Source organism: Fukomys damarensis, unplaced genomic scaffold (genome assembly GCF_012274545.1).
Source record: "Fukomys damarensis isolate Sample0158 unplaced genomic scaffold, DMR_v1.0_HiC HiC_scaffold_17, whole genome shotgun sequence".
In the NCBI taxonomy this organism is placed as follows: domain Eukaryota; kingdom Metazoa; phylum Chordata; class Mammalia; order Rodentia; family Bathyergidae; genus Fukomys; species Fukomys damarensis.
This window is the reverse complement of record NW_022900929.1, coordinates 79,677,768-79,701,191: the sequence shown is the minus strand read 5'-3', so window position 1 is coordinate 79,701,191 and position 23,424 is coordinate 79,677,768. Positions and strand designations below refer to the sequence as shown.

General features: G+C 51.7%; 1 protein-coding gene across 2 annotated transcripts in view; it reads left to right on the top strand.

The window, feature by feature from the left end:
• The window catches only part of Leo1 (LEO1 homolog, Paf1/RNA polymerase II complex component), a 23,648-nt gene extending 224 nt beyond the window's left edge, over nucleotides 1-23,424 (top strand). Inside the window, exons 2-14 of one of the 2 annotated variants that reach the window (XM_010609080.3) lie at nucleotides 8,523-9,182; nucleotides 11,566-11,670; nucleotides 12,520-12,614; nucleotides 13,118-13,263; nucleotides 14,741-14,825; nucleotides 16,274-16,368; nucleotides 16,861-16,995; nucleotides 17,883-18,018; nucleotides 18,903-19,089; nucleotides 20,561-20,658; nucleotides 21,485-22,242; nucleotides 22,333-22,462; nucleotides 22,576-23,423. In XM_010609080.3, coding sequence (XP_010607382.1) covers nucleotides 8,523-9,182; nucleotides 11,566-11,670; nucleotides 12,520-12,614; nucleotides 13,118-13,263; nucleotides 14,741-14,825; nucleotides 16,274-16,368; nucleotides 16,861-16,995; nucleotides 17,883-18,018; nucleotides 18,903-19,089; nucleotides 20,561-20,658; nucleotides 21,485-21,589 — 1,847 coding nt within the window. In that variant the 3' untranslated portion in view covers nucleotides 21,590-22,242; nucleotides 22,333-22,462; nucleotides 22,576-23,423. Of the gene's footprint in view, nucleotides 1-8,522; nucleotides 9,183-11,565; nucleotides 11,671-12,519; nucleotides 12,615-13,117; nucleotides 13,264-14,740; nucleotides 14,826-16,273; nucleotides 16,369-16,860; nucleotides 16,996-17,882; nucleotides 18,019-18,902; nucleotides 19,090-20,560; nucleotides 20,659-21,484; nucleotides 22,243-22,332 lie in introns of both variants that reach the window. The other variant, XM_010609079.3, reaches the window with a different exon arrangement.

Here is a 23,424-nt window from a genome sequence, read left to right as displayed (position 1 = left end):
GAGCGCGCGGTAGTCGCGGGAGGACGGGGACCCGGGAAGCCTGAGTCCGGTGCGCACGGGGAGCGGGTGGGACTCGGCATAGGGAGCAGCCATGGAGAGTTTGCTTGTAGAGGGCTGGATGGATGTTCGTGGGGTCAGAGGGACGAGTGTCTGTTCACGGTGGTTGCACGCGCGTTTAGGTGGGCGGTGGGTAGTGGATATTCATGGTGGATGGACAGAGGCACGGATGGAGGGTTGGCTGTTTGTGGTGAATGCAAGTATCCTGCCCTGGCACTGTGGAAATGCAGGTTTGAAATACAAAGAGAGGTTCTTTGAAGTGAGAAAGTGCCTTGCACCCAGCTCAGAACTCTTGCAACCCTCCAGGCTCAGTGTACATTTCTTCTTTAGCTAAGTGCATCGTTGTAGTTCTTTGTTCTTTCTCTGCTCCGTTTTCCCCAACTCCACTTTATTCGTGATTTTTGGAGCTTAGCGAATGGAGCACGGGGTGGAGGAGGTACAGAGGACTTCATTCTGGGGCGTGGGCTCCTGACTGCCAGGAGAAAAGTGGCCAGGACAAAGATGTTCCAGCCCCTCTGTAGGTGTTGGGTATCTAAAGATGAGAAGAGCCACCCCCAGCTCACACGGATGCCTAGTGCATATCTGATACGTACTTGGATGGGTAGAAGAAGCATTTAGTGCATTCCCGTTGAACCTAGTAGGGAAGTGATGTGTAGAAATGCTTGGTTTTCTGGGCCTCGTTTTTGTTTTTTAAAACGTCCTTATAAGCCTATTGCCGCCTTCTTCTATTTCACTGTTAAGTAAATAGACTCTCTAGAGTTTGCTCCCAAATCTGTCCTTGATTGAAGGTTACTGTTGTTCCTGAAGGTGGTATAGATGTGATAAGGTTATTATTATTTTTACTTTTTGTTGTTTTGCTTTGTTTTGTAGTTCAGGCTGGCCCTGAATTCACTGTGTAGCCCAGGTTAGCCTCAAACTCGTGGTGATCCTCCTGCTTCTGCCTCCTGAGCGCTGGGATTACAGGAGTGTGCTGCTGTGCCTGGCATGACAGGATGATTCTTGTTGTGCCTGGCATATTTAATTACCTCCCTGAGCTATGAGAGTTGTGAAAAATATATGACAAGCTCCTTAGAACAATGGGTAGTCTCTACCTAGGCTGGATATGCTGCTTTTATAAATGTGCTAGATTGTTAATTTATTTCAACATGATGTGATAGTTTTCATGGTATAAGTGCTATACTTTTCCTAAGTTAAATTTATTGCTAAGTGCTTTAGTCTTTGGAATACTACTGCAGGTGGACTTGCTTTTAATTTCATTTTGGATTGCTTATTGCTAGTATATAAGAATACAACCGATTTTTGTATGCTGATCTTTGATCCTGCAACTATGCTTGATGTATTAACTGTAATACATATTCTTCAGGATGTGTCACATGTGAGATCATGCTGTCTGAATAGATGATAGTTTTACTTTTTCCAGTGTCCATGCATGTCTCTCTCACCTGTGTAATTTCCCTGGTTAGTGCTTCTGTAACATGATCGTTTTGGTCCTGATTTACAGCAAAAGGACTAGGTTGCATTATTGTGATGTTAGCTGCTTGATTTTTGTAGACGTTGTTTTTCCCCTTGGTGCAGGGGATTGAACCCAGGTCCTCACAAAGGCCAGGCAGGTGCTTTGCCACAACCCTTTTCTTTAGTTTTGTTTCTTCTGTTTTCTTTTGTATCTGCTGAGTTGCCTAGGCTGGCCTCAGATGTGAGACCCTTCTGCCTCGCTGGGAGCCACATGCCTAGCTCGTACATGCTTTTTTTTTTTCTTTTTTCTGAGACAGGGTCTCACTATGTAGTTGAGACTGACCTGAACTCACTATGTAGCCCAGGCTGGTCTCGAACTCAAAGCGATCCTCCTGCCTCCGCCTCTCAAGTGCTGGGAGTACAGCCGTGCACCACCATGAGGCCTATGAGGATAATGTAAACAACAGTGCACTTCGAGTAACAGCACTCGCATGGTCTAGAAACATGTGAACTGTTAAAACAGATTCAAGGTGAATAGAAATTCTGAAAAGATCTAAAACAGAGTTTGAATCTGTTTTCCTACATCATTTTTAAATTATCCTTGGTATGATATTTTGGTTTGGTGTTTAGATCTTGAGCCACCCTGTGTTCCTAGGATAAATCCTACTTGGTTACCATGTATATCCTTTGAATATGCTGTTGGATGTAATTTGCTAATTACATTATTATTGTTGTTGCTGTTGTTGTTATTGTTTTTTTGAGACAGAGTCTAGCCATGTAGTGCATGCTAGTCTTGAACTCACTATGTAGCCCAGGCTGGCCTTGAACTCATGCCAATCCTCCTGTCTCAGCCTCCTGAGTGCTGGGATAACAGGTGTGCACCACCAATGCTGGCTATTATTGTTTTTTTGGACAAGGTCTTGCTGTATAGTCCAGATTGGCCTTGAACTCACTATGTAGTCCAGTCTGGTCCTGGACTCACAGAGATCCTCCTGCCTCAGCCTCCCAAGTATTGAGATTGCAGGGGTGAACAACCACTTCTGGCTGCTAACTTTTTAAAGTGAGTTTTGCTCCTGTATTCATGATAGATATTGGTCTGTAGTTTTCTTAGGATGTTTTGATCTGGCCTTAGTGTTAGAGTCATGCTGGCATCATAGAACGAGTTAGGAAGTATATGTTTTGCCACTTCAGTTTTTTTTGCACAGTTCAAGGCAGTAGGTGTTAATGGTTCTTTAAGCTTTTTGTTTTTGGTTTTTTGAGACAGGATCTCACTATATAGTTGAGACTGACCTGGAGCTCACTATGTAGCCCAGGCTGGTCTCAAACTCACAGTGAGCCTCCTGCCTCAGCCTCCCGAGTGCTAGGATTACAGGCATGTGACACCACGCCCAGCTCTTTAAGCTTTTGGTAGGGTTTGATGAGGAAGCCATCTAGTCCTGGGCTTTTCTTTGCTGAAAGCTTTCCCATTACTGAACAGATTCAAACTCTGTTTTAGATCTTTTCAGAATTTCTGTTCATCTTGAATCTGTTTTAACAGTTCACATGTTTCTAGACCATGTGAGTGCTGTACCTTGCAGTGCACTGTTGTTTACAGTATCCTCATAGGCCTCGCTGTTTCTGTATGGCCAGGTGATGGCCCTGTTTATCATCCCTAATTTCAGTCCTTTCAGTTTTCTGCTTTTTTTCTCAGTCAGTCTGGCTAAATCTTGTCAGTGTTGCTTTCAAAACACATTACTGGTTTCACTGATTCTCTCCACTGCTTTTGATTTCTGTTTCATTGATCTCTGCTCTAATCCTTATTATTTTCTTCTTTCTGCTTATTTTGGGTTATTTCAGAGTCCTTAGGTAAAGGATTAGGGTACTGATTTGAGCCTCCCCCTCTGCCCCCCTTCTCCCCCTCCCTTCCCTTTCCCTTGTGTTGGGGATTGAACCCAGGGCTTATGCACTGAGCTAAGGCCTCAGACCTCTTTAAATCTTGGAGCAGGGTCTCACCAAGTTGCCCAGGCTGGGCTTGAACTTGTTATCCTCTTGCCTCAGCCTTGGGAGAGGTTTTTCTTGTTTAATGTAGATGTATGACACCCTTGGAATACTGCTTCCTTCGGATCCCCTAACTATTGGTGTGCCACGGCGTGTTTCATTTTCATTCCCCTCAAGATATGTTCAAATTTCCTTTGTGACTCCTTGGTTAACTCTGGGGTTATTTAAGTCTGTTTAATGTCCACATATTTATGGATCTTTCCGCTTTCTCTCTGTTCCTGATTTCTAGTCTCATTCCATTGCAGTCAGAGGCCGTATTTCGTGTGACTTCAGTCTCACTGAGGCTTTTGTGTCCACCTTGGTCCCCCTTGAGTCCGCGCGGGTGCCCCACTCTCCCTGCTCCGGCTGCTTGGGTCACGTGTGGTCCAGGGCTGTTGTCTTCTGACCCTCTGTGTGGTGCTCAGTTCCTTACCGAGGCGCGGGCTTTGGCTTTTGTGCTGGCCCTTTCTCCAGAGTCTTCTCCTTCCTAGATGCTTGTGTGCACCTGTTATTTTGTAACATCCTTCTTTGTCTCTTGTAACAGTTTTTGTTTGAAAGACTCAGCCTCCTATTAGCACAGCCTTCACCCTCTCTGGGTCAGTACCAGTAACTGTTGGAGGATTTGGTGCTAAAGGGGTGTCTTGTAGACCAAATAGATCTGCCTGGAGTGGCTGGGATTCCCGCCGTCCGTCTCCACATTGCTTGTTCCTGTCCGTCCTGTATGTTTTGTTCCTCAGTTCCTCCATTACTGTCTGCTTTTATGATTGATTTTATTTTTTCTTTCTTGTAACTATTTTGATTTTCTTCTTTTTCTCTTTACTTTTAAGCTTTTTTCCTTAGTGATTACCCAATAGGTGAAGGTTGACACCACTGAGCTAAATCCCTGGCCCAGTTGACATCTTCATTTATAACAGTGTAGTTTGAATTAATACTGATTTAATTAACTAACATTTATTTATATCCCATTCCCCCCTCAAGCCCCTCCCCTCCCTTTGTACAAAAGCTTAGTTTCTATTTTTTCCTCCTATTTTCACTTTTTTCTTGGTTTTGCCTCTCTCCCTCCCTCCTCCTTTGCTGCCCTGAACACTTTCTTCCCGTTTCCCAACATCCCTTGTATATTTCAGTCCTTGTTTCCGCTAATATCAATTTTCTTTAAATAGCGCACCAAAGTCTGTTCCGGTGTAGTTCCATCCTCTCCTGTCTTTATGTTACTGTCGCAGACTACAGCTTCTTACGCTGTCTGCGTGAGGACACAGATTTATATTGTTTTGTCCTGTGTATCCAACTGAGAAAGGAAAGGAGTTGCTAACTTGAGATATGTTACTACTGTCCTTTATACTTACTGTCCACTTCTTATTATCTTTTTTTTTTTTTTTTTTTTTTTACCAGGGAGCAAACTTGGGGCAAGGAAGGCAGCATGGGGCTACTGGGCTAAAGTCCCAGCCCTGACCCCTTTTTTTTTTTTTTTTTTTTGGTACCGGGGATCGAACTCAGGTCCTTGCGCTTGTAAGGCAGGCGGTGGAACCACTGAGCTAAATCCCCGGACCCTTGACCACTTATTTTTGCTGGTGGTATTTCTTTATGGGATTCAAGTAATAATCTGTTGTCCTTTTATAAGTGCTTATACTTTTTTTTTTGGTACCAGGGATCGAACTTGGGTCCTTGCACTTGTGAGGCAGGCGGTGGAACCACTGAGCTATATCCCTGGCCCCTGTTGTCCTTTTTGTTTCAGCCCGAAGGGTTCCCTTTAGTGTTTTTTGTAGGACAGACCTAGTCACCACCAATTTTGAGCTTTTTTTCTTTCTTTATTTCGTGTGTGTGTGTGTGTGTGTGTGTGTGTGTGTGTGTGTGTGTGTTGAGACAGGGTCTTGTTATGCAGTTATGCAGTTCAGGTTAGTCTTGAATCACAATGTATCTGGCCTTGAACACATGGTGATCTTCCTGCCTCAGCCTCCCAAGTGCTGGGATTATAAGTGTTTGCCACCACTCTTAGCTCGCTTTTTCTTTTGCTGACAATATATTCATTTATTTATTTTTTGAGACAGGGTCTCACTACGTAGTTCAGACTGCCCTGGAACTCACTATGTATCCCAGGCTGGTCTCGAACTTGCAGCAATCTTCCTGCCTCAGCCTCCCGAGTGCTGGGATTACAGGTGTGTACCACCACACCTGACATTGCTGACAGTATTTTAATTTTTCCACCTTTGTTTCTGTTGAGAACGTCATATAACATGAAATAATCATTTAGGGTGGTGGAGAGGGCGGTGTTTGGTACGTGTACAGCCACCACCCCTGGCCGGTTCCGAGACAACTTCATGCCCGCAGCGTAGCCCCACCAGCCTGCGTCTTCATTGGCATTTCCTCGGTCAGGAACATGGCTGAAGAGGGTTGGATGGTGTGGCCCTGCGTGTGCTTTTCTTCACTTAGGGCTGTGTTTGCACCCACCTCACTGGCACTGTGCCCAGCACCCTTGCGTGCAGGCAGGCTCCTCCCATTGAGCCACAATCCTCACACGTGCTGGTGTGACATTTGGGGTTTGCAAGTATTTTTTCTTCCATCCTGTAGACTGTTTCTCACTTTCTTAAAAATGTCCTTGGTTTCACACTGAGGAAGTCCAGTTTCTCCTGTTGCTACTGGGTGCATCATATCAAGGCCTGACTCTGTCCCCGACTCTGGATTGTTTGCCTGGCTGCCGTCAAGGGTTTGAGAAAAGTCCACAGGATGGAGACCTGAGCGAGTTCACAGTTTGTCCCCGGGAGGGCAGCGGGTCCATATCCGGGAGTGCATGGGAGCCTTAGCTTGAGGGAGGGCTGTGGGTTTAGCTTCAGCCAGGCCCTGGCCCACCATCCACAGAAATGTCGAGCATCTGGTCCTGTTGAAATTTCCTTAGTGCCAGCTGTTCCTCTCAGCACAAGAAAATTGGACAAATAGCTTGGCCTTATAAGTCCTTATTTTTGAAGTACTGGGAACTAGGTACAGGAGCTTTCTGCCGATGGGCTACCTCCCTGGACCTTTTTATTTTTTGAGACAGGGTCTTGCTTAGTTACCAGGCTGACTTTGAACTTGTGATCCTCCTGCCTCAGCCTCTTGAGTTCTCACATTATATTATTCAAAATGCTTGAGTTATCTGGAAGTAGCTGGGATTACAGGCATGAACCACAGTGTCTGGCTAGAAGCCTGGATTTTAAAGCTGCATTTCAACTTCTCAGCTTCAGTCTCCTCAATCTTTGAAGTGTAGTTTTGTTGGGTATAAAACCCTTCGTCGACAGTCTTACTTTTAGCACCTAAAATGTCACCCACAATGCCTTCTACCTTCTGACCTCCGCGGCTTTTCATACTAGCTGCTGTGACCCCTTGTATGGGACACTTCACCTGACTTTTATTGCTTTTGAAGTTGTTTTGCTTTGATAGGTTGATAATGGTGTTTTAGGGATGCGGATCTCTTTAAGTTTATCCAACTTGGCATGCATTCAACTTCTTGGATATGTAGATTCATGCTTTTTTCATCAGAGTGTTTCAGTCAGTGTTTCTTCAGATACTCTTTCCACCTTCTTCTGGGGCTGTTGTAAACATATACTGGTGTACTGAATGGTATCCTTGATTTTTTTTTTTTTTTACAAGTCTTTTTAGGCTCTGCTCACTCTTCTCCATTCTGTTCTCTTTCTATTCTTTGGGCTGTGTCTTCCAAATTGACTTAGGTTCAAGTTTCCTGATGCTTTCTCTTCCTACTCAGATCTTCTGTTGAGGCCCCTCTAGTGCCATTTTCCATTTCAGTCACTATACTTTTCAGTACTGTATTTCTGCCTGCTTCAGGGGTAGCGTCTAGCTAGGCTTTATCCTATCAATGGTCTCTACTTCCTTGTTTCTGTTTTGTTTTGTTTTATTTTGAGACAGAGTCTTGTTTATTCTAGGCTGGCCTTGAACTCACTATGTAGCCTAGGTCAGGCTTGAACTCACAAGTGATTCTTCTGCCTCAGCCTCCAGACTGCTGGGTTATAGGTATGGGCCAACCATGCCTGCTCCTTGTTTATTTGCTTATATTTTCATGTTTTTGAGACAGGGCCTCACTGTGTAGTTCAGACTGGCCTTGGACTCACTGTGTGGCCCAGGCTGGCCTCAAACTGGCAGTGCTTCTTAATTTTGTTATTCTTTTGGTTTGTTTTGCAATAGGGTCTTCCTACATGGAGTCCGGCCTCAAATTCATGATTGTCCTGCTTCAGCCTCCCTCGTTCTGGGATTATAGGGATACGCTTGGCTGCATCCCTTCTAGTTTTGAGGGATGACTTGTTACATTGTAATGTTCAAAATACTCAGTTAAGAAATCACATTCTGCCTCCTCCCCTGGATTTGTGGTTGCTGTTTGTGGTAGTAGTTGTTTAGTGACTTCTGAACTAATTTTGTGAAGTCTGTAATCTGTGATATGTGGGCCCTGAGCTTTCTTTCCTGCTACATTGCAGTCAGATTTCCTCCCAGCCCCCCATGGCAGTGCAGATGGGCTGTGTGTGTGTGTTGGGGACACTTTGAGCAGTAGCCCTGCCTGTCCCTAACTGTGCTGTGCAGAGGCTGAGGCTCACAAGAGAGCACACTCAGGGCCTTCTCAACCTGGGCAGCTTCTACTGTTGCAAAACAGCCAACAGGTGGCTGGGATGCAGCCGAGTGTGATGGCTCTGGCTTCGATTCCCAGTGCCAGAAACAAATCAAAACAAAACACAGGCAAAGAGCCAGGCACCTCCATTCTGCCTGACTGAAGCCCGCCCTGCCCCTCTGGGGGCCGGCGCTGAGACGGGGGTTCTTCCAGGTGGTGTTGGGCCGGCAGTGGGTGGGCAGGGAGGGGAGGTCGGCAGGAAGGGAGGGCACAGGGCTTCTGCCTTCTTTCTGAGGTCCAGCGGGTGTGCCTGGGTCCTGCGGCTCGCAGTCCCCAGCCCCTGGGGGCTTCTGCCCACTCCCTCTGCCCGGTGCCCCGTGCGCTGCCTCTCACCCTGTTGTGTGATCTGCAGACTCTGATTCTGGGTCCGGGTCCGAGTCCGACTCCGAGCAGGAGAACGCGGCGTCGGGCAGCAACGCCTCCGGAAGCGACAGTGATCAGGACGACGCGGTTGACTCGGGGCTGCCGAGGAACAAGGAGCTGTTCGGTGAGGACAGCGAGGAGGACGAGGGGGCGTCGCGCCACAGCGGCAGCGAGAACCCCTCCGAGCGATCCGACCACCGATCGGAGACCTCCGGGCGCTCAGAGCGGGAGGACGACGGCTCCGGCTCCGATGTGGACCAGCGCAGCGGCTCGGATGGCCGGCCCGAGGGGGACGAGGACGAGGCTGAGGGCGAGGGCCCCGGCTCTGAAGGCTCGGAGAAGGCTCCCTCGGAAGACAAGTGGGGCGGAGACAAGAGCGACCAGTCCGGCGACGAGAAGACGCAGAACTCGGACGAGGACGAGCGGGCCCCGGCCTCCGACGAGGACGACGACGAGAAGACGCACAACTCGGACGAGGACGACCGGCCCGCGCTCTCCGATGAGGAGCGGCCGCCACTGTCCGAGGAGGAGAAGCAGAACTCGGACGAGGACGAGCGGCCGCCGGGCTCCGAGGAGGACAAAGCCCAGAACTCTGACGACGAGCGGCCGCAGGCCTCCGACGAGGAGGAGGAGCAGGACCGCAAGTCAGGTAGGCGCGGCCGCGTCCCTTTCCTTCCCCCGCCTCTCCAGCCCTCCGTTTCGCCTGCGCTCACCCCTCATTCGGCTGCTTTTCAACCCAGCTCGTCTTAGTCACCTTGTCCTTGCTGAGATCCAGTTCCCAGCACCCGCAGCAGAAGCAGGAGAGGTTTTCTTTGGCTCACCGTTCAGAGGGTTCAGTCCACGGTCAGCCAGCTCCAGGGCGGACAGCATGGCTGAAGAGCTGCTCACGGCCTGGCAGGGAGGTCGTGGGAGGAGCTGGGGAGGGGGATGGACCCTTCCCGGCCTCACCCCGGGGACCCCCCGCCCCACAAGCCCGGCCTGCTAATAGTAAGTTGGCCCAGGAACCTCCTGTCTGAGTGCGTGAAGCCCTTGGGAACATCTAGAGCTGAACCACAGCACTCCTTTTAGTCACTTCCCTGTTTGTACCTGATGGTGGGTCAGAGGGAACAGTGAAAGACAGGTTTAGAGAGCTGTGTGGTGCCAGAGGTGCTGGATAAAGACTTGAGTTGGCTCCATTTCCACAGCTGCCTCGAAAGCACAGCTCACGGCTCGTGAGAACAGCCCTTCCTGGAGGGAGACAGGCCTTTGGGTGCCCCGGGGGAGCCTGAGATGTGGGTGCTGGGTCCAGCTTGGCGTCTGCATCCAGAGGTGATCAGGCGCCCAGAAAAACTGATCTCATTCACAGGAAATGAACGTGTGTGATCGAATCGCACAGTTCTTGGCCTTTTCCTCACTGGTTACTGTGCTTTTCTGGGGCCAGTGGGGGCCAGAAAGGCGGCTGCATGATGCCAGGCCTGGGTCAGGCCCCTGCCCTGCAGACTGGGATGTGCGTGTCCCTCTGGCCGTGGGTCCTGTGTGCCTGGCCCACTTTCCGTAACAGTCAGCTCTGTTCTGCTGCGCAGTCCGCAGGAGACAGTAGACGCAGACTCCAGGTTCTTGGTGCTGTACAACAGTCACCCTGGTCAGGGGAGTCCCGGAAGTGACGCTCACATGCTCATTTCTGAGGGTTACGCCCGGTCCTGCCTCCTCAGGGACACTGACCCCCAGGACAGGGTCAGAGCCACACATGACCTTGTCAGGAGAGGGGGGCGGACTACGGCCTGCAGTGAGTGCTTGACGCCTGTTCAGAGCAGGGTCATTTTTGCCTAGACTGGAAAATCCAGGGCCACACAGCACTTCCCAGGCGAGAGCGAGCGAACTAGTTCAGGATTGGAGTTGCAGTGGGGAACCTGGTAACTGGTCACTCTTTTTAATCCTGAGCTCGCTATTAGACTTTCCAGAGGTTTTAGATAAATGGTTGTACCATCCAGAAGTCATGATACAGCTTTTTCCTTTCCAAAAGTTTCGCCTTTTTTATTTATAATAGTCATATAAGTTTGACCCTAGGTTTCAGTACCGATTTTCACATTTCCTCCAAGGATTTCTGCTGACAGCTGTCAGTGTTCCTTTTTTAAATTTATTTTTTGGAAAATTAATGTCAAGAGGGATAGCCAGGGATTTAGCTTAGTGGCACCCACAACTGCCTTACAAGTGCAAGGTGCTGAGTTCAATCCCCGGTACTGGAAAGTTAATGTCCAGTGAAGTTGACTTTGTGTGGTGTGGAAGATCAAATTGAGGGTTTTATTTATGCTAAGCCAGTGCCTAGCCCTTTATTTATTTTTTTTTTGTCTGTGTGTATAGGTTTTTTTTTTTTTTTTGCTTGTTTTAGTTTTTGGAAACAAGTCTCACTGTGTGATCCAGGTGGGTCTGGAACTCATTCCTCCCTCAGCCTTCCCAGCCTGTAATCCTGTTGGGATTACAGGCATGCACCATCACACCCAGCCTGTGAGTATGTAGTTTTAGTACTGTTAACATATACAGTTTTTTTGGTTTTATTGTGGGGTTTTATTTTGTTTCTTACAGTACAGGGGATTGAAGTTGGGGCCTCTGCAGTGAGCTACATCTCTATCCCTTTGTATTTTTTGAGCTAGGATCTCACTAGTCGCTCAGTTGCCCAGGCTGGGCTTGAACTTGCAGACCTCCTGCTGTATTCCCGGAGTGCGGGGTCGATAAGCATTGCCACTGTTCTCAGCTCAGATGTGAAAATTTGCGTGACTACCACCAGTCAGGACCGAGAACACCTGTTGCCTTGACAACTAGCTCCCTCTCCCACCTGCCCCTCTGCACCATGCCATACTTGAGCCCTTAAGTTGCTGGGCGCCTTCCCTTGGCGTGATGGGGCGGTGCATGTGTGAGGGGCTCTGTCCCGGCCGCTGCTGGCCAGTGTGGCATCAGGAAGCTGCCATGGTCTGCCTGTCCCTGTGTCACTTTAAAACAGGAAATTCAGTTGATGCCGCTGTGATCACATGCAGCTTCTAACTCTGCTCCCGTAGAATCCGCGAGAGGCAGCGATAGTGAAGACGAAGTCTTGCGGATGAAACGCAAGAATGCCATCGCGTCAGATTCCGAAGGGGACAGCGACACCGAGCTCCCCAAAGGTACCTGTTGTTTCCTGCTGTACGAATGTTAGGTAGTTGCTGAGACAAAGTACCCGACACCCAGAGTCGAAGGGGGAAGGTCTGGCTCAGTCCGCAGAAGTTTCAGTCCATCATCAGCTGGCTCTGGGGCAGCTTTGTGGAGCTCATCCTTTGTGGCCTCAGAAGAAGCAAAAGCAACAAGGGCCTCACCCAGCATCTTCCACCCCTTTGATCTCATTCAGACAGCATGGGCAGGCAGAACTCACGCCCTTAATCCTAATGCCCTTGGGTCCAGCATTGCACCTTGAATCAGTCACATACTCTAGGTTCAGCCACCTTTGAAAAACCGTGAGGCAAGGCCTGGGATTTGGCTCAGTGGCACTGTGCCTACCTCGCAGGTGCAAGGTCCTGAGTTTGATTCCTTGGTACTGGGGAAAAAAAGCATGAGGCTTTGGGGAGATGTCGAAACAAGCTATGGGTGCATTCCCTGTCCAGGGAGACGGATGAGGCGCAGGTGCCTTGCTTAGCGAGAGCACAGCTCTTCTCAGGTGGGAATGGAAGTGACCCTGTCTGTCAGCAGCTTGAATCAGGATTGCCCCAGAGCCCCTTGTTCTTAACAGTTAAATGTCAAATTAAAAATAGACTCCGGCTGGCGCATGACTGTAATCCCAGCACTCAGGAGGCCGAGGCGGGAGGATTGTGAGTTCAAGGCTAGCTTGTCTCAGAAAAAACAAAACAGGATGGAAGCTGTGTGCCCGCATGTGTTGCCTGTCGCCGGGCTGCCCCTGCTTTTGGGGACATGGCCTCCACGCAGGCTCTGAGAGTCGGCATCTCGGTGTTAACCCCATGCGTCTCCCTCCTGTTCGGAAGACAACAGTGGCACCATGGACCTGTTTGGAGGTGCAGATGACATTTCCTCAGGGAGTGAGGGGGAGGATAAGCCACCCACGCCGGGACAGCCCGTGGTGAGTGACCTGGGGGAGTGCAGGGGGTGCCATTCCGCGCTAAGGTCCTGGGCTTCATCCCCTGCACCCCAAGACAGTAAAGCAGGGGCAGAAGCAGAAGCAGAGGGTCTCTTCCCCCAGGAGCCGGACGTTGATAAGGGACTACATCGGGAAAGCCCAGCCAGCAGGTGGTTTCTCAGTCTGTGGGAAGCGCCTGGCCTGGGGGAGTAGAAGCAGCTTCCCAGGGCAGTCTGTGGGGCAGGGACTCCATGACCACTGGCTTAGGAAGTGGACGTGGGGGTGCTGTCGCGTGCCCACCTCCGATCTCAGGTGTCATCTGGTGATTCCTGGCCCGGGTGCCCTTCCCCCGTGGGACCAGGGCCCCGGTGTGTGCCAAGGACTACGATAAATTCACACCCTGTCCTGCTCTGTGCTTCCTGGGAAGCAGGATGAGACAGAGGAACAACCAGGCCACTGCGGAGGCCCAGGGCTCTGAGCTCCTGTGGCCGGTGGCCTCTTGGCAGGATGAGAACGGATTGCCTCAGGACCAGCAGGAGGAGGAGCCCATTCCTGAGACCAGAATAGAGGTGGAAATCCCCAAAGTGAACACTGACTTAGGAAATGACCTGTACTTCGTCAAACTGCCCAACTTCCTCAGTGTGGAGCCCAGGTGAGGGAAACCGGTTTTTACTGGATCTTGAATAGAAACAGGTATTTTTCTTACTTTACAGTGAGTTAAGATGACTAATAACAAAAATGGAAAATTCATTGTACATCTCTGAAAAAATATACATTGTGAGACAGGAAAAGTTTGGACTACTTATTTTTTTTTGGTATTGGGGACTGAACCCAGGACCTTGCACTTGCGAGGCAGGTGGCAGAACCACTGAGCTAAATCCCCAGCCCGGTTGGACTACTTATTATAAAGGAGGTGTTTGATCCTCATGATTCTCTCAGGGGCATGATCCTTTCTTGTGAATTGACAGAAGTCACAATTCTGTCGTCAAGACTTCTTTTTGTTTTGGTTTTTTGAGACAGGGTCTCATTATGTAGTTGAGACTGACCTGGAACTCACCGTGGAGCCCAGGCTGGCAGCAATCCCTACCTCAGCCTCCCGAGTGCTGGGATTACAGGCGTGTGCCACCACGCCCGGCAAGACTTCGTTTTAAGACACTGGGACCTGGTGTGGGGCCTTGCACATACCAGGCAAGTGCACTAGCACTGAGCGACATCCCCAGCTCTCTGAAGTGTTATTTTGAGACATCCTCACTATGTTGTCCTGGCGCACCTGAAAGTTGTGATCCTCCTGCCTCAGCCCAGGTAACTGGAATTACAGGTGTGTGTACCACACTGGCTTTTCCAGGCACTTAACTAGTGTAGCCCTAAAAAAAAGCTGCAGTTAGCCAGGCGTGATGGTGCACACCTGCAATCCCAGCATTCTGAGAAGCTGAGGCATAGGGAGCCCAAGTTCAAGCCCAGCCTGGGCAACTTAGTGAATTAGACCCTGCCTCAAACACACAGTTAAAAAAGGGCCGGGGGTGCAGCTCATTGTGAAGGCCCTGGGTTCAGTCCCCAGTCCCATAAAGAAAAACAAAACCCTGCAATTGAAAGGGGTGAACTTTGCCAGAGAAACAGATGTCCTCTCCTCTGCCACTGCTGTAGATGAGCTGTGGGCTTCGCATAATTAAACAGGGCTGGCAGGTGCTGTTCACTGAGCTGACATCGAGCTGTATGCGATGTAAGTGTCGATTCGGACAGCTGGAGCATAGCTGGCCTGCGGTCGGGAAGGCGCATAATCAAGAGTGTCCTGGAGTTTTGGCCTTGCTGGAACTTTATTTCAGGCTGTCTCTGGGAACACCACATCTTAAGGAGTTGCAGTAATTTGAATGCTGCTTGAAGCTGAGCCTGAAGATACACGGCCACTGTAGTTTTGGTTTTTTTTTGGTACCGGGGATTGAACTCGGGTCCTTGCACTTGCAAGGCAGGCAGCGGAACCACTGAGCCAAATCCCTGGCTCTATCATTGTAGTTTTTTAAATTCCATTTTAATTTTTCGATATGCTGGTTGTATATAAATAAGATACATCATTACCGAACAGTAAGAGTCTGTAAGTACGATTAATCATTTACTCTAAAAACCCTTTGTAGACCTTTTGATCCTCAGTACTATGAAGATGAATTTGAAGATGAAGAAATGTTGGATGAAGAAGGCAGAACCAGGTTAAAATTAAAGGTACCGTTCTGTGCTGTACTCCTTCTTTCATAAAGTAAAACCTTAGGACGCTACATGATACTTGAGCATTTGAAAATATTTCTTTTAAGTTTCCTCTTCTATTAACCAAACATTGTCTGCCTGCTCAGGATGTTTTTAAGGAAATGTAATCGATGAGAGCCTAACTTTACCTGAGCAGCACGGTGGGGCAGCGCCAGACACATTAGAAAACGGGAATCTATAAAAATGTCCCTTCTCTAATATTTTTTTCCTGTTATTTTTTTTTATGCTTTTTAAATTGGCAGTTGCTTCCTTCTGAGTAGTAAATGCTGTAGTTGTGTTAGGTGTCTAGAGCTACCTTCATTCCGGCTTTGGTGAAGTGTTGGCAACTTCCGAGGAGAGCATCTTTGGGGCTTTAATGTGCAGACGAATCACGCACAAAAGGAGAGTTTACTCCTGGTACCTAACACTGCTCTGTGGTCTGCCCGCCCTGTGTTATCCCGATGTCCCCTCGGCCCGAGAGCTCGGGTGTCCCAAGTCCCCACGATGGTCTCCCTGGTCTCCAGACTGCCAGGCTGGCGCTGCTCTACCCTGGGCTGAGGGTTCTGCAGGAGGAGATGGTGCCAGTGAGAAACTGGAGCAGCAGACTTTATAAATTCTCATGTCCTAAGGTTTTCTGTAAATTCTGTTTCCCAGTCGACCCCATATGTGATGTTACCATCTAGGGAAAGGCAGCCTCTGTCTGCCTCTGCCTCTGCCTCTCTGTCTCTCTGTCTCTCTGCCCCATCTCTCTCTCTCTGTCTCTGTCTCTCTTAATTCCCTGCCGTCCCTCAGGTGGTTGCCAGGATGCTGCTGCTGCTAACTTCTCGCAGTGAATGAGTAGAGGTTCCCGAGGGCCCACTGTGTTTTCAGTTCCATCCTGTGTCTGTCTGGTGTCTCCTTGCCATGCTGCTCAGATAGTTTGGCTCCCACCTTCCAAACCAGGGGTCTGATTTCTGTGGGACATTTCTTGAGCCTCACCAGTGTGGGAGCCCTGGCTGTGGGCTGGGTTTTCCGTCCCATGCGTGCTGCACTGTGCTCTGAGAGCACCGACCCCACACAGGCACTCCGTGCTAAGTTGTCCCTCAGGCCTCGGCTGGGTCTGGAGCATCCCAGGCCGGTAGCAGATTGGCGGGTCAGGCTCAGCTTCCTCTGGGTTCAGTGCTCAGAAATTCCCTGCAGCCTGTTCTTTTCCTGTTTTTGTTTTTTTGGTATGGGGATCGAACTCAGGACCTTGTATTGCCTCTGAGCTACATCCCGGCCCTTCCTGTTTTTAACTGTTCAGCATTTCTAGGTGGTTAAAGTGAGACGATTTTAACGTTTATTTTCCCGTCACGCTCTGCACGCGGTCATTCTGATAGTGTCCCTGAGAAGAAGAGACACGGAGGCAGCTAACCCGCTGTTTCTAAGGGGTCGGTATTTGAGCACAGGTAGAAAACACCATCCGATGGCGGACTCGCCGGGACGAAGAAGGCAGTGAGATTAAGGAGAGCAACGCGCGCATTGTCAAGTGGTCAGACGGCAGGTGAGCCCGGCTGCAGCGACCCGGAGGGGAGAGGGCGAGCTGTGCAGCAGAGGTGTGTTTGGGGCCCCTCTTTTTCTTTCTTCTACTTTTGGGGGGTACTGGGGACCAAACTCGGGTCCTTGCACTTGCAAGGCAGATGGCAGCACCACTGAGCTACGTCCCTGGCCCCGAACCTGGGCTCAAGCAGTCTTCCTGCCCCAGCTTCCCACGAAACTCGGGCCTGGGTTTAATCCTGAGTAGTGGGGCAAAAACAAAAGACTTTCTATCAGTCACTCCCTCTGGTTACCTAGAAACAAGAGAGGAATAATGGGCTAGATGCTGTCGTGCAGACCCGGGGGTCAGTGCACCAGCCGAGGCCCTGCCCGCCCCTCACAGCTGGGCGTTTAGGGACGCGGTCCTCTGGTGCGTGCCGTCCCCTCCTGAGTGAGGACAGGAGTGGGCCGGAGGTCGGAGGTGGAGCAGTGAGCTCAGACGACGGCGCTCTGTCCCTAGCATGTCCCTGCATCTGGGCAACGAGGTCTTCGACGTGTACAAAGCCCCTCTGCAGGGCGACCACAACCACCTCTTCATCAGGCAGGGCACCGGCCTGCAGGGACAGGCGGTCTTCAAGACGAAGCTGACCTTCAGGTAACTGCACAAAGCCTGTGCTCCTGTGGTCCCTGGGCCACTGTGTCAGGTGACCTGGGCTGCCTTGGGATCAGGCTGATGGCAGGGTCATGTAGGCCAGGGTCTGTCTGTCGGCTCCTCTGGTCACTGCACTACCACCATGTGGACAGTGTACAGTCAGCATGTCCCCTTGCAACGGAGTGGGTCTGCGGGACCTGGAGGCACCTGGCACTGTGGGGGCGCCCTGCGCTCTGCAGGGCAGGGAGGGCACTGCGTGCACTGTGGTCACAGCAGCCTGTGCTCGGGATAGCACTGGCCGTAGGGGACATGGTGCCGGTTGTGACTGGAGAGTGTCACGCTCACAGCCTGGCCCTTGGTCCGATGGCTTTGTTGACTCCTCTTTCTTCTGTGTGCTTCCCTAATCTGTGGGCCACAAAGATGCTCCTGTAGGCACCGAGGGCGGAGCTCGTGTCCTACAGAGCTGGAGCCCCTCTGAGCCACAGGCCCTGTGTTCCTGGGAGGTGCTCTGCCCTGTTAAGCCACCCTCACTGTTGCTTCTGTTTCTCAGTTTTCTTTTTACATGAATTTACTTTTATTCAGTGCTCCAAAAACACCTTTTGGTTTGTACATAAGCCGCCATGAAACAACTGGTTTCCTGATTAAAAAAAAAAAAAATTCTCTAAAATCTGCCATAGTTTAGAAGAAAGAAAAGGCACCAGGAAATAACATGGCCCATTTTCCCTTTACCTAGTGAGAGGACAGTGTCTGGGCTTGCAGCATGGATCCTACTCGCTGACCGTGTCTGCCCTGGTGACATGGAAGTGGCTGTTGGAATCTTTTTTTGTGACCTGGGTCTGAAGGCCACTCGTGTTTCGCAGTAGTGGGACACACTCTGCTCATTTCCACAGACCTCACTCTACAGACAGCGCCACGCACAGGAAGATGACCTTGTCACTGGCAGACAGATGCTCGAAGACACAGAAGATTAGGATCCTGCCGATGGCTGGCCGTGACCCTGAGTGCCAGCGCACGGAGATGATCAAGGTGGGTTACCAGGCTTTGCCAGGGCCTCCTGTATGCAGAGTGGCATCTGCAGGGCAGCTCAGCCGCCCTCATTTCCAGGAGTGGTTTCCCAGGCATTTGTCGGCTCCGAGCTGCATGGTGATGGTGGTCAGGTTCTCTCCCCTGGGGGAGCCCAGCACAAAACGGGATCGGGATGCTGAGCCTTCACACACTACTTCCTGGGTCACTACACCACTGCCCTTGGTTAGAGTCAGTATCAAAAGCAGTGGGAGTGCTGAGTTGGGCCAGTGGAGAGCCTGTGTGGACAGCACAGTGCAGGTTGTGCACTGGGTGCGGCTCTGTTCTTTCTCTGGTGCCGGAGATGGAGGTCAGAGCGTAACACCTGCCGGTGACTTTTCAGACGGCACTCGACTCTTCCCTGGGCCCGATGGAGGGGTGCTGTCCCCCACCTCCCCGCTGGCTTGCGGCTGGGGCCTGCCCGGAGGTGGATTTCCCTCAGAGCAGAGCAGCAGGGCAGACCCTGCGGGCCTTACCCATCGCCCGGGCCTCTGGTTTGCCGGCAGCTAGGTCCCAGGTGCCGGGCACCCGCTACGGAGCCAGGGTCCCCACCCCTCTGAGCCCCCCAGCTCTCTGGAATGCAGGCGTGGGGCCGGGGCGCTCTGGGCCTTGCACACCGGGCATGCTTTCATGAGGCTGCTTCGTCAAGTGCCCTGTGGTGATGGCGCTGGAGTGGGGCCTGCGAGAACAGCTGGGACGCCCGACTCCCCGCTTTCCAAACCGTGACCCCTGGAACTGTATTTGGTGCGGAGTGTGTGGGCATGGGCTGGTCCAGTCCTTGGGGCTCTGCCCGCCTGCCCCCCTCCTGCCTGACGTCCGGGCGGTGTCCACGTCGCCCCAACTTGCAGAAGGAAGAGGAGCGCCTGCGAGCGTCCATCCGCCGGGAGTCACAGCAGCGCCGCATGAGGGAGAAGCAGCACCAGCGTGGGCTGAGCGCCAGCTACCTGGAGCCCGACCGATACGACGAGGAGGAGGAGGGCGAGGAGTCCATCAGCCTGGCTGCCATCAAAAACCGCTACAAAGGCGGCATCCGCGGTGAGTGTCTGCCCGGGCCTTGCTTGCTGGCTGTGGCTTTGTTTCGGTGCCGGGCTCCATGGTCTCCAGGCCGTGTCCACAGTACCCGACTGCAGTCCTCCTGGGGACACTGGGGGCGGAGCGGCTGCTGCCCTCCTGCTAGGCCCCTCCTCTGGCTTCTGCTTTCTGCTTGAAGGTTTGCCAGTAGTCAGATTTGAACTTTCTCACGTTTGTTTTGGTACTAACCAGAAGCCACGAAATTAAATTTTTCGGAGAACAGGTTTCATTCCTTGCTCCTGCCATCTTTTCTCTAAGCTGTGCTGCAATTGCTCCCGATCTCGGTGGGGACAGTTTGTAGGGGTGGCTTTTCTACATCACTCTGGACATCCTGCCTGGCTGCCACATGGTGTTGTCACGGCTGCTCTTAGTGACTTTGCTCTTTCTTCCCAGTTCTGGGGATTGGACCCAGGGCCATCACACTGTGCTACAGCGTTAGCCCTTTTGAAACATGGAAATTTTGAGACAGGATCTCACTAAGTTGTCCCATACTGGGTTCAAACTTAGCCACTCAGTGCTGGGATGGCAGGTGGGCCACTACGCCGGCTGGTCTGTTCTTGTTGAGGAGACTTGAGGCTTCCAGAGGCTCGGTAACTTGCCCGAAGACAGGTGGTGGTAAGTGGCCAGATCTGGCACCGAATTGCTGTGTTTTCTGTTCTGCCCCGGGGTCCCACCGGCCAGCAGCAATACAGTGTGTGTGAGGGAAGTGTGCACTGGGCACGGTGGACCCTGGCCAGCCTGCCCTCAGCCCCGTGCTGCTCCGCTGAGTGGCCCAGAGGTTCTGTGACCCTACTGGCCTGGGCCATGCGTCTGTGTGGTTGGTTAGGGCCTGAATGACGGGGCATCTGCGGTCCTGAGCCAGAGCCTGGTGCCGAAAAGTGGCTGCTGCCAAAGCTGCTGAGAGTCACTGTCCTCTCATCAGCCTTGGTGGTGACTTCCCATGTCTTCACTGGCACCTGTCTGTGGCTGGGGCCTGGGCCACCTGCCTCTCGGCAGCTCTGGGAGTCACAGTGACTCTGCCTGTGCCCCTGGACCAGCCATGCACCTGGTTTTGTCCCTGTTGAGAGGCAAGATTTCCTTTCTCTGAGCACCCTACTGCATGAATGCACGCCCTCCTCGGTGTCCTGCGGTGACCACACTGGCCCTCTGACCTGTGTCCCTCAAACATGCGTTCTTTACCTGTGGACCGCATTGTGGAGCGGGTTTTCTGTCAGCACTGATTCCCGCAGAGAACGGTAGTTGTGCAGTTAGAGGTGACGGAGCATTACGGCTGCAGTGGAGATGAGAGGAGCCTGACCGGCCACTGGGTCTTGTCGTCCTCCATGGGTGGAGCTCCAGCAGTCCGGGCCTGAAATAGGACATTCAGAGTTGCTCATGTCCTCTGCGCAGGGGGCGCTGGAACTAGCACGCGACCGGTTCCTGTGCTTGCTTTCAGAGGAGCGTGCCAGGATCTACTCCTCAGACAGTGACGAGGGCTCGGAGGAGGACAGGGCGCAGCGTTTGCTCAAGGCCAAGAAACTCAACAGTGATGAGGTGAGGCACTCAGGCCCTGAGCCGGGTGCGTTGGGGCCAGGGCCGGCAGGGGCTCCCTGAGGTGGTGGCACGTTTGCGACGTGTGAGCTGTTGGGGACGGAGTCCTCGTCCGTGAGATGTTTACTCCCCAGCAGGCAGAGGCGGTGACGTGGTTTGTCCTCTGTGTCCTCACCAGTGACTCCTTTCTTCCCTGAGCCCTGAGGCCTACAGAGCTGCCTGTGGCTTGCAGTGGCAGGCATGTGACTGCCCACGTCCCGCCCTCCCAGCCAGGCCTCTCCGTCTACCCCGGGACGGGTGGGTGGGATGCGGGCAACAGGGGCCGGCCCTCTCCGTGGAGCTGCCGGCCTGTGTCCCGTGCGGCCACTCTCTGCGGGGAGTGTCCACCGTGCCTGGCCGCACCGCGAGGTCCGGCTCTGCTTGTCCTTGGACTGGGCTCCGTAGTTACAAGCTCTGCCATGATGGCACCGTGGGAGGCTATGGCGCCCAGGGATTTGAAAACTGGTCTTGACTTTGAGCCTTTTAACTTTGGGGCTTCTGTTCATCTAGCGAATGTTCTCACTGAAACAGCTGTGGAGTTTCCAGAAAGCTCACGGTTGCTTTTGAGAGACCATCCTAGCAATGTTGTTTTGACTTTTAGATTTTTAAACATTTTTATTAGTACACATTTGCAGTACACAATTACATTCATCATGGGTTGACTTAAATTTTTTTTCTTCCCGGTACCGGCGATTGAACTCAGGACCCTGTGCTTGTGAAGCAGTTGTGGTGCCGCTGAGCTACATCCCCAGCCCTAAATTAATGTTTAGATTTTTAAATGCCTATTTAGGAAGGCGAGCCGTCTGGAAAGAGGAAGGCGGAAGATGATGACAAGGCCGGTAAGAAGCATAAGAAGTACGTGATCAGCGACGAGGAGGAAGAGGACGATGACTAGGTGCATAGCATGGGCCTTCGTGTATGGACTGTACAGTTGTTTTATAAATATGTAAAGATGAGCTATTTTGATTGAAATGAATTGATTTGCATTTGCATAGTCCCCCCCAGGGATTGAACTCAGGGCATTGCACTTATATGGCAGGTAGAAGAACCACTGAGCTAAATCCCCAGCCACATTTGTGTAGTTTTAATTGTAATAAAAAACCTTAAAAGGCAGCCTGTATCTGAACAAGCTGGTTTTGTTGCCACCTCGCGTGAAGGGACTTGCTGAGTCCACTGCCCCCTGGCCCATCCCCGATGTGCTCTGGTGTGGGTTTGGGGCACACACACGTCTCTGAAGTCCCTGAGCCTCCCTGTCCTCCCCACCTGTGGTAGCACCCGGCTCACTGGCTGGTGGCCAGAGCCCGCACTATCCACGTCTTCCTTCCTCCGCCCTCCACACTCCCTCTGTAAGGACAGTCACTGGGCTGCCTGGGCCCTGCGCCCCCTCCTGGCAACATGCGGCAGGAATCCAGCAGCCACACAGTCACCCCGAGGCCCTGAGTGGACGCAGTTCCCATCCCGCTGCAGTGCTGGACACAGAGCAGTGCAGTCCACGATGGACAGTGTCGAGTCTACACAGGACGGAGCCTGCACTGGTGTCATGGGGAGGTGAGTTAGTCGTTCAAGGGCAGGGTGGCTCCTTTTCAGAAATGACCTTTATTATGCTTTGGTTTTGATCTTAAAAATACCGCCTTGCAGGGCTGGGCTGCGGCTCGGTGGCAGAGCAGGGGCTCGGGGCTGGTCTGTCACCGGCACTGAAGGAAGCACTGTGTATACTGCCGTTCTCGTCCTGGACGCAGAGACATGGATCCTTTCATTTGTGAGCAAGGTGAGTGTCGCGCTGTCACTCCCATCCTAGCCGCAAGCCCCAGAGCTGTCTCTTTATATTGTGGCACCCTGTGTGGCCCAGAAGCAGAAGCTGCACAGCCTCTTTCCTTGCAGGGCTCCGCATTCAAAGGGGCATTTGACTCCGGCCTGGTGTCATTTCCATTTGCTCAGAAATCAGCCCAAATGTGTGATGTGTCTTGATCTTCCTCCCCACACACCTCGATTCTTCTCAGGGAGAATTAGAGTTTGCAGAGTTTTGTTCTTAAGACAAGGTCTTGCTGTGTCGTTCCCACTTTCTTCAAAGCCATGGTGATCCTCCTGCCTCAGCCTCCTGACGGCTGCAATCACAGGTGTGTACCACTAGGCCCTGTGATGGTGTTTTTCTTTGTGCACTAATCTTGTCCTTACTGTGAGCGCAGCTGGGCATCACCCAAGGCCTGCCCCATAGAAAAGTGACTTCGAGGACAGACCCAAGTCACTGTAGGTCACTATCGACTCTTCTGCACCTGTCTCCAGTTTCTGAGAGACTCTGCTGTGCCCATCCCTCCAAGGCAGCAGTCTTGGGATGTGTGCGCATGCGCCTGTTTCGCTGGTCTGCAGACACCTATGTGTCAGCCCTAGGCTCCAGCCTCCATCCCCAAACCTGTTTTTCTTACTGTGTGCCCAGCCAGGACCCTGGGCACAGAGGCCGCCACTGCCTTCCTGCCATCTTGAACTCTCAGCCGCCCGTGTGGGGCCCTACAGAGGCCAGGCGAGGCCTTTCAGTAAAGACTGGTTCAGTGCACCTCCTCTTCCTGTGTTGCTGAGCCCTGGGTACGGGGGGCCTTTGCATTTCCTGCCATCTCTGTGGTGCCGGAGTTCTGCTTCTGTTTTGGTAACCTTGCTGTGATTTTCAATCTAATTTGATTTGTGTGAAGTACTACATTCTGCTGGGCTTGGTGGTGCATGCTTGCAATCCCAGCA